The sequence below is a fragment of the Notamacropus eugenii genome, chromosome 2 (assembly GCF_028372415.1).
Source record: "Notamacropus eugenii isolate mMacEug1 chromosome 2, mMacEug1.pri_v2, whole genome shotgun sequence".
Lineage (NCBI taxonomy): Eukaryota > Metazoa > Chordata > Mammalia > Diprotodontia > Macropodidae > Notamacropus > Notamacropus eugenii.
This window is the reverse complement of record NC_092873.1, coordinates 35,623,948-35,634,207: the sequence shown is the minus strand read 5'-3', so window position 1 is coordinate 35,634,207 and position 10,260 is coordinate 35,623,948. Positions and strand designations below refer to the sequence as shown.

At 40.2% G+C, this 10,260-nt stretch overlaps 1 protein-coding gene across 1 annotated transcript in view; it reads right to left on the bottom strand.

The window, feature by feature from the left end:
• Positions 1-3,883: 3,883 nt before the first annotated feature.
• The window catches only part of NLK (nemo like kinase), a 127,992-nt gene continuing 121,615 nt past the window's right edge, over positions 3,884-10,260 (bottom strand). Inside the window, exons 8-11 of the mRNA XM_072639750.1 lie at positions 9,280-9,366; positions 7,976-8,174; positions 7,012-7,105; positions 3,884-5,731 (exon numbers count right to left, since the gene is read on the bottom strand). Of these exons, the coding sequence (XP_072495851.1) occupies positions 5,677-5,731; positions 7,012-7,105; positions 7,976-8,174; positions 9,280-9,366 (435 nt within the window). The 3' untranslated portion in view covers positions 3,884-5,676. The remainder of the gene's footprint in view (positions 5,732-7,011; positions 7,106-7,975; positions 8,175-9,279; positions 9,367-10,260) is intronic.

The window sequence follows — 10,260 nt, the reverse complement described above, 5'->3', positions numbered from 1 at the left end:
ATGAACATGTACTGAATGAATGAAAAGGCATTTGAAAAAGAGAGAGATGGGCCTGGGAAGACTAGGGGTGTGCGCTCTAGGTCGTCTAGGATTTAGAAAGCAAATGGGGATATCACCAGGCTCCAAGGTAGAAGCAGCATAGCTTACATAAAGATAGCAATAGAACCTGTCTGACTGGACCCGCAGATTCTTACTGGAAATTGATGGTAAGTTACATTTTATCGTATAGACAGCAGGCTTCTATTGTTGATTCCTGAGCAAGGGAGTGATTTGATGAAAACAGTTTGGGGTGGAATTATCTGGTATGCGGTAGTATGATTTAAGTAGAATCATCTCCTCTGCTCCCACAAATTTAATTGCCATCTTTATGCTCTGGATTCTCAGATCTAAGCCTCCTGACTTAAACTCCCTGCTGAACTCTAGTCTTGCATTTCCAAATACCTTTTGTATATAGATCAAATCTGTCCAGTAGACATTTTAAACTCGGCATGTCCAAAACTGAAATGATCTTTCCTCCGTAAACTTTTCCTGCCTCTTAGATTCTGTGTTGCTCGAGAGCAGTATCACCCTCCTGGCCCCTCAGAATGGCAGCCCAGGGCATTATCCTGTACTCCTCACTGTTTCTCCCTCCCTCTCACAATATTCAAGCTGTTGAACATGCTCTTCTCTGATACTATCCCCCTCTGGTGTAGGTCCTCTTCACTTCATTCCTGGACTATTGCAATATCCTACAGGGGAGACTGCCTGGCTCAGGTCTCTCCTTGCTCCAATCCCTCTTCCACTCAGCCACCAAAGTGATTTCTATAAAACACAGACCTGATAACATCACCCCACCTCTACCCCATTTAATAAACTCCAGTGACCCCTTATCTCCCCCAGGATCAAATATGCATTCAGTCCTTCCTAACATGCCCCCTCCTACCTTTCCAGTCTTCATAGGCCTTATTCCCCGCCATGTGTTCTTTGATTCAGTGACAGAAGCTTCCAAGAATAAGACAGTTATCTTGCCTCCAGGTATTTTCTTTGGCTGTCCTTCATGCTTGGAATGCTATCTCTCTGGCTTCCTTTCATTCCCAACTAAAATCCCATCTTTTACAGGCAGCCTTTCCAAAAGCTCTTAATTCCATGCCTCCCCTCTCCCATAATATATAGCTTGTCTGTCTGTATTTGCACAGTGTCTCCCCCATTTGATTGTAAGCTCTTTTGAGGGCGAGAATTGTTTTTTATCTTTCTTTGGTATCTTCAGTGTGTAGCACAGTGCCTGGCACACAATAAGTGATTAATAAATGTTTGATTGGTCGTGATGCTGGAGAGCTGGAGAAGGAAGATACAGGATATTGTGGACCACATACAGAAGATGCTTGGCAGTGATAAGGAGAGAGACTGGGCACTTATAACTAAGTGTGGTAAGAGGGTCCAGAAAAGAGTTTTCTAAGATAGCAAAGACCTGAACATATTTGAAGGTGGAAAGGAAGTAGTCTGGAGGACATGATTACACTCCCTTGCATTTGTGTACTGCTTTTTGACTTTTCAATGGGCCTTTTTATCTCTGATTTCATTTGATCTTCACAATGCTGTATTTGATGTAGATGGAGCAAATATTTGATGGATTAAAGAAAAGAAAATCAACCTAAAAAGCTAATCGTAATGGAAGTTAAATGACAGCCCCCTTTTCTCTTAAAACACTAGATTAATTTTGCCCAAGGACTTCAGTTAATCTTTTTCTCTCATTCCAAAGCCTCTAAACTGCAGGAAGCAGAACAGAAGATTTGTCCAATGGAAACATGCAGTTATCACATTAAGAAACTTTCAAACTTGGCGGTGCTTGTTCGAGTCAGAAGAGAGGATGGTGAATATGTGCTATCCTTGGGGAGCTGCTTCTCAGCCCTGAACTTCCGAACTTAGCGAAGGGGAAAGAAGCCTCCTCCATGTCCTAAGTCGGCTGTCAGGGTCACTTGGCAGCCATTACTAAGGAAAAGGGTGATAGTTTTGGTGAAATGTCCCAGCAACTTGCCATCTTACTGTATGTTTCCTTATTGGACTTTCGTCTCCCCATTCATTCACCTAGAGTGCATGTATAGACATAGTTAACATTACACTTAGGGACTGGGCCAACTAGCTCCAAGGCACATACTGCCCATAGACCAAAAGCCAAGGAGTTTGTTAAAGATGGGACGTTAGGTATTTTCAACATTTATATTTCAAGATTCAAGCTAGCAAGGTCAGGAACCAATTCTGTTTGGGAATGTAAAACAGAAAAAGCAAAAGACCAAATAGAGAATGGGAACAGATGAAATACACTATCCAAACACAGTGCTATCCAAACACTTTGCCCAAAAGAGTGAGAATAATTAAAAATCTAGCTACTTATTAAGCACTTGCTAAGTGCCAATCATTGTGCTAAGGTAGATAAAAGCATAAAAGACAGTGTGTCTTCAAGGAGCTCTTATTTTAAAAGAATATGGGGAATAGTGCCTAGGAAAGGGGTGGTGAAATCTACTGACATGCCCTGTCCAGAAGCAATGGTAATGTTGACATGGCAGCAAGGAAGATAGCTGGGATGAAGCACGGTTGGACTGGAAGGCTCAATATGTTGGGGGGAGGTCTCATCTTCAGGACAGAGGGGTCAAAAGTAGGGCATGGGTTCTCCTGGACATGGTCTCAGGTGGTCCAGCCTAGACTAACGCACAACACAGCAGGAAGATGGCCAAAGGGAAGTGTGGTTGAAGGTCTGGAGGGGTGTAGGTAATGTCCTAGCTCTCTCACTTGACAAGACTATAATGTGACAATGAGAAAGAATCCACCTGTTATCAAGACAATTCTCTGGAAAGAATGAGGTCTGTGGGAGACAAGTGTGCCTGGAATGAACTCCTAAATGTGAACACATGCTCACAAGAATACTTGTTAGCAGTTATGATGAAATGGGAAGAGGAGTTTAGCAGGAGTTCATAAGCATAAGAGACCTTAGATAGTTCAGATCTTTTATTTTCAAGGGACTGTGGTGCTGAATGAAGATCCCTACTGTGCCATATCTGAGGACTTGTGTGTGTGTGTGTGTCACAGAGAGAGACAGAGACAGACTGGGCAAACCACTTGTTTCCTCATCTACAAAATGGATCACAACTTGTATAGCAATGTTGGCTCAATAGGAAAACAAAGAATGGCCCACTGGACTAGCAAAGGCTTCGTTTCTCACAAGCTCCAGGTGATTCTCTCTCCCCCCACTTCCAAATTCTGTTGATTTCTTTCTCTCACTTGCACATTCATTCAGGATCAGCAATAACTTATGATAAGCATGTTGATCCAAGGGGGATCACATCAAGATACCGTGTTAATAACTAAGAGTCAATGAAGATGAGTTTTAGGTTCCAAATTACTTGTCACGTGTATTTTTCACAAATACTTTTTTTAAACTTCTGTATGAAACTGGCCTTGTTGAAGCTTTTTTATATGGTGGTGGCTCATTGTGATGAAGCCATGTTGTGTGCAAAGGAGGGAGATTTTGGTCTGACAGGTGTGACCTGAGGGAATTACTAGGGTTCATCTTTAATCTGACATCAAAACCCAGAAGAAAACAGGATGATTTTCCCTGACTGCCAATCTCAGTGTAAAGGGAAGAAGAGTGCTGGGCTGGGGAGGAAACCTGGCTCCACTCTGGGGAATGCCACTACACTAGGGGACTCACTGCAAATCAGTTTGCCTCAGCTTCCTCATCTGTAAAATGAGCAGATTAGATAATCTCTGTAAGTCTGTTAAATCACTTTCTACTTAGTTTTACACAAAAAACTTGTGTTATCCCAGGAAGAATGTCTCAAAATGCTTTTCAGGAAGACTGGTAACCCTAACTGTAAGGAAAGGGAAGTAAATCAAACAGGGCCCCTACTTTTTCACACATCACATTTAATGTTTTCACCACCGTACTTCAAGTCTACATTGTACAAAGTGACCAGCAAGTGTGCCATGGTAGCTGACCAACCTCTGAGATTGGACCTTTCACACCACTGTCTTCTCGGGCTCTTTGTCACTAAATACGTTCAGTTGGGTTGATTCTCAGGAGCCTCATCAAAAACAAAGATATTGCACCATCTTTGTTTAGTAGTTCAATGTTTGTGTCTTTCACAGCAATTAATTACTTCACTGAAGTTAAAACTTCCAAACATAACTTACTAAGAGTTTCCAGATTCAGCTCAGATCACTTAGGATGAAAATACTCTGCTAAATACAGATAACTTACAATAACTTTAAAAGTTAATTGTCCATAACACACACCAAGGTTTTTTCTTTCCCCAGACCAGTTTTAAGACGATCCATGAGTATTTCTTGAACAGGTGAAAAACAGTCTTCAATGTTCTTGTCTTGTTTTATTATTTTTTTTTAAATATAAAAGTTGGGAGGGACATTCAAGTTTCAAGTCTCCACACTGAACTTAAAAAAAATAATCATCATCATCATCATCATCATCATCATCATCATCATCGTCATCGTCATGTGGAGGTAAACAAGCCAAGCTGTCTAGCTCCAGGAGGTAGAGGCCTTCAGTTGTGTTTATATATACATATGCACAGAAGAATTCAGTGTTCCAACAGAAAAGAAGTAGCCCAAAGTCATAAGTTATTTACTACGGTGACATTTCAAGACTCCCACAGCTTTGCCTAAGGACACAGACACAACAAACGTAATTCCCTATGGGCTGTTGTGGGTTTTTTGTGGCATTTAAAAAATATCTTTAATGTTTTTGTTTTTTTAGATTTTTTTTAAACTGTCCAGTGCAGGAAAAGTCTCACAAAATTTCACAGACCTAAAATGTGCAAGCTAGTTTATCGCTATACAGCAATGTTGGGGGTACTTTTGAAATTAACCCAGAAATGGAATTATTTACATACATGATAGATGCATGCTTGGGGGGGGTCTTTTATGTAAGAAAGAGCAGAAAAACTTCTAATAAAAATAGATTAAATATATATATATTTATATTATATATATATATTTATATGTATATATATATATATATATACTGGGTAAGGAAAACAGAAGTTTAGTCTTGCCTAGTCACAAACTCATTCTTCTCTACCCACAACATTTGATTTGAGAACAGCACACGTCACCATCACGGCTCTAAGGAGAAGCTATTTATAGGATTTTGATCATCAGGTGGCATGCCCCTCCCCCTCCCTAACCCGCCCTTCCCAAACCGGTGTGGCCACAGTCAGGTGCCAGTTGATGTGGCTTCATGATTGGTCGCAGTCAAGTTCACTGGATTTCTTACTTTTAGAAAACCCCAAATCTTCAGGAATGGCTCAAATATAAAAATGTACGACTGTCCTTTTGGTGTGTACAATCTCACTTCAATTAAAAAAATAAAAATAAAAACAAAAAACCCGGAACCAAAACAACTGTCCCAAATTTGGTTCAATTCTTGTTTGTTCTGAGGTGAGCCATAACAGCTGCACTAGAATTCATAAAACGTGCAGCTCTGGTTCTAAAAGCACAACCACTTTACAAGATTAAAAGTCTAGTAACATCTCTAAATATCATTCATATCATACAAGTAGTGGTTGTTAATTTAAAACTTCATTAGTAAAATTACAGTACAAGCATGATTAACCTCCAGAATTGCAAAGCCCAGGCTCCAGTGGAAAGCTACATCTTCAGTAGTACGGTAAGTCTCCTCCGAGGTCACTCCCAGACCAGAGGAGATGGCGGCATCTCAGACGGCTGGGCGACAGTGGAACTAAAGCAAAACAAAATGGATGTGATGAGCCAAGCGAGTGAGAATCAGCCCTGCATGTTGGGCACCATTTCCTTCTTCCCTCCCTCTCTCCAAATTCCCTTCTTCCACACTCCCCTTTAAAAAAATACATTTTATACACACTTCTGGTTTTCAGTTTCTTTGTTGTTATCCTTAAAGTTACACTGACCCCAAATTAAATTTCAAGACTAACTGAAGAAAGAAGGGGATGGGGTGTCTATCCTCGTAAGGTCCAGAAAAGGTCTACTTAAAACCTGACCACAATTCACATCTCAGGCCTTGCGATGTCTCCAGGATTGAACGGTCTAACAAAGGTGCAAGTGTGGGCAAGTTTTTTCCCTCCAAGGGCCAGATAAGCAATAGAGACAATTCTCTGCGTAACTTATGTGTTCCTTGTTTCCTGCCTCACGCTGATATTTTTTCATGTATACTCAAACACAGACTTCTTCAAAGGCAGGGATGATTCTTAGATTTAGTTTCTTCCACAATGCCTTGTTCAAGTACTCTTGAGTAAAAATGTCCCCTTAAGTCCCCGTAAATAAAAATAACTTAGATTTGGATTTTTTTTTTTTTGGTCTAGGAAGGCAGACCGGAAAAGATCAACTCTTCTTTTTAAAGATTATGAACATGAAAATAAAAGCTCTACTCAATAAGTACAATGGATATATTTTGGGACCAGTTAAAAGAGGGTGGTGAGAATACATTTATCAGACACCCAAAAACAGGAAGAGGAGAGGTAGGGAGAGAAGCTGCTAGGAGGTAACTGCACTCTTGTCATACTTTGCTCAGTGAATCCCTTGGGCTTTGGACTTCAAAATGTTATTGGAATGGGGCAGTTAGTTTAGCAGCTGGGAGGATGTACTCTGAGCTACAATTACTGAAGAGAAGGATGGAGACACTGTATGTCCCAAGTTATTAACAGCTTAAAGCTGTAGTAAGACTTTTGGGACCTGTGGTATACGGAGCTGAGCAACATCCCAATTTTAGAAAACCAGATGGTGGGGTTATCCGAGAACCCAAGCTAAACTGAAGTCCACTGAAGGTGGAGAGGAGCACTAAAACCTGAATTCTTTCCATACTTCAGTTTAAATGCGAAGCTCTTAAAAGAAACTTGGATCACTCATTCAACAAAAATATAGCTCTTGCTAACTATTCAAATTAAGTGAAAAGCATGCTCAAGTCACTTGGTATCACAAAAGTATCTTTAATTCCAACTAAAAGCCTAGTTATCAATAGGGAAAATGAACATGAGGAGCACATACCTAATGAAGCTCTTAAATGCAGCAGACTGAGGGTTGATGCAGAGAGGCACTCGGTTTCCTTTCTGCTGTTCCAAAATGAACTGATGAATGATTTCTGTGGAGCAAACACAGATCAAATAATCTCTGCCAGTTCTCGCAGGCTTGAGATTCTTGCATGCAACCAAGTCAAAACCCAAATGATGCTTCAGTGAGAGCAGAGAGGGAGAAGCGCTGCCTCCCTGGGAGCCATGTGACAGCACCAGCGTGACTGTGAACACTAGCATGAAGAGGGATGGGCTGTCTCTGAACTTGGGTGGAAACGGAAGGAGATGCCTTCTGGGTAGTCTCTTCTTGTGGCTTTGAATATCACTTTTAAGATCCAGCTGGCATGGAGCTGCAGGCCAAATCTGAGCTACCCTGATGTGTCCAGATTTTGTTATCTTTGTGGGATTCCAAGTATAAATTCACATTTTAAAATCTACATGATTTGGAAACCAGTTATCTTAAAGGCTGCCCCTTTTAGCCAAAATGAGATCAATATTCTGTGGCTGACCTATCCTCCTCCTCAAAAATTAGGGAATTTATGCGAAAGATTTAATTAGAAGTTTCTATTCCCTTTGCCTTGCCTAGCCATCCCATTAACTATTTTTATTTTGTCTGTGCTTTTCATGCAGTAAGTGTTGTAGCTAAAATACTCAATAAGATTCATCCACTCAGTTCAACTGAACAGGCCAAGGTTTTACTCTGACCTGAGCCATTCCTGCAGGAAGTCATCCTTGAAAATGAGTGCCAGCCTCAAATATTTTTAGCCAATTTGCTTCATCCTGGATGTCCCCAGTTAATCTTTATACCTTTCATGGCATAAAACACTTCTTTGCTTGGGCAAAGCTGCAGAAGGAGTGGGGCCTGGCTCCCACCCTGTGCGAGAGAACACAATATGCGACTCACTCTTTTAAGCTGGATACTAGATGTCAGGAACACTCACCTTTTACCTGTCGAACAGAACTGAGATTCTTCTCAAAAGTGTCATCAAATTTGGGATTGGTGACAGGTTCAAAGTCACTGGTATAAACTCTTCCAGTGGAGGTGGAAAAACAACATTTACACATACAGGTGTGGTATCGCAGCCGTCCTTCATCTAGGTAGGGGTGAGCTAAGGCGTCCTTAGCAGATATTCTTTTGGACTGAAAGCAGATCAGGAGAGGACACACTGATATCTTTGCTACGCAGACAAGTTAATCCTTATCTTCTAACCATAGACGCCCTTGTAAAAAGTAAAACTCAAAACTGACAAATGGATAGCACACCACTAGGGGGAGCTTCTAACTTGGAATTCCCATGAAGCAGGGTGAGCCCTCCCAGCTCCCCTGGTGCCACCTTGGACTCCTTCTCACAATGTGAAAATATCCCATCTCTCACTGATGTAGTTGCCAAAAACTGTGATCATTCTGACTGTTTAAAACGGAATCTTTTTCAAGATATGAGAGATTTCATTTTAAATAATAGGCCCTCACTCCCCAACTGTATTCCAGTACTTGTAATCGATGTGGTGAGACCTCTTGACCCAAAGCAACCCCAGCGCCCAAGGGCTTCTGGAAGGCTTTTAGATAGGTTGTAAAGATCTTTCTTGGCCACTTCATTAGATCCACTGCAATGTAAAAAGTCTATGTTTCTGGTTTTATCTTGAGATAAAAAAAGTAAGAAATTCTAGTTTCAAATGTATACAAACCACTCCATGACATTAAATATAACAACAATACACCAACATCAGAGAAGTATCTATCTGATGGGGAAGAGGTGCCGCCCAAACAGTTTTTAAGTGTTTAAGGAGTGAATTGTTATGGTACAGATCAAGTAAATTACAAGCTTCAAATTCTGGTAGTATATTAAAAATAAAAGACAAATCTAGAAATGGAATTCAGCAAGCCACTATCCTAACATCAAATCGATTAAACAGCTATTTTATGCAACAGGATGGGCAGATCTTTTCAAATTATCTTTCTTCTACACCTAATTAAACTTCAGACGGTGTCAGACATCCTGTTGAGAGGGACAAGAGAGGTAATAATAGTGCCTCATCCTATCTTTACTTTTTTCCTTAGAAGTGAACTTTTAAAAGACTAGCACCATTGTTAAAAACCAAATGTTTATAGTCAATGGGCAAAATACCCACTGAGCTGGAAACAGATGCTTAAAAAAAGATAATCCACATTACTATCTCTGCCAAACCAGGATGCATCTTTTAAAAGATAATTTAAAAAAATATAAAAAAAAAACACCGCCACTTACTGGATCAAAGACCAACATCCTGCAAAGGAGATGAACAGCTTCATGTGTTGCTTGGCTAGACAGTGTGTATAGTACAGGAAGAGATGGCTGAGAAAGAGAAGAATGTCAAATATGTAAGCAGGTCATTGTTTAAATATCTACTAAGTAAAATCAATTTCTGATGGAATAAACACTGAGTTCAAAGGATACTGAGTCTGAACTTGAAAAGGAACTAAGATTTCAAAGCCAAACAACTGTTAGTCACTTCAAGGAATGCATTTAAATTTAAGTGATTCCTCAGGGTTACTCAGGTTGGAACACAAAAGCCACCCCAAACCCAGGCACAATGAAAATAAATATGGCTCACAATCCTATGCTCTTTTAAAGGCTATGGCAAAGAGAAAACTGAGCATGCCTAGGGAAGGGAAAGAATTTTTAAAAATTAGACAATATACAAAGTAAACACTTGAGCAACATATTATGATATGATCCCAGACTTTCTAAAAATGCTACCTAAACTCTCACACCTGCAGAACAAATTCCTGTCTGTTTTTGTTCTCATTGGCTCTGATGACCTCAGCTCCTCCCAGATCATCTGCAGTCTTACAAGCAGAGATCTCAAAATTCATCTACTCCGACCCTTCTGTGACATCTAACAAGTATTAAAGTATCTGGTCTTTGCTTAAATACTTCTTGTGATGAGGAACTCACTCTATCTCATGAGGCAGCCCATTCCCCACTACTGGAGATTTCTAATTGTTAGACAATTCTTATTTTGAAAGCAAAGCTACTTCCTGACTGACAGCTTCTACCAGCTCATCTTAGTTCTGCTTTCTTGAGACTATCATCCACTTGACAATCCTCCATATAGTAGAATAGAAGTTCCCAAACTTATTTGGCCTACAGCCCTCTTTAAAAAAGAAACAAAAAACTAAAAAAAGGTTACTCAGCACCCCACTGGAAATCTATTTTCTTTAACCCTTTAACTTGTAAAAAAATTTG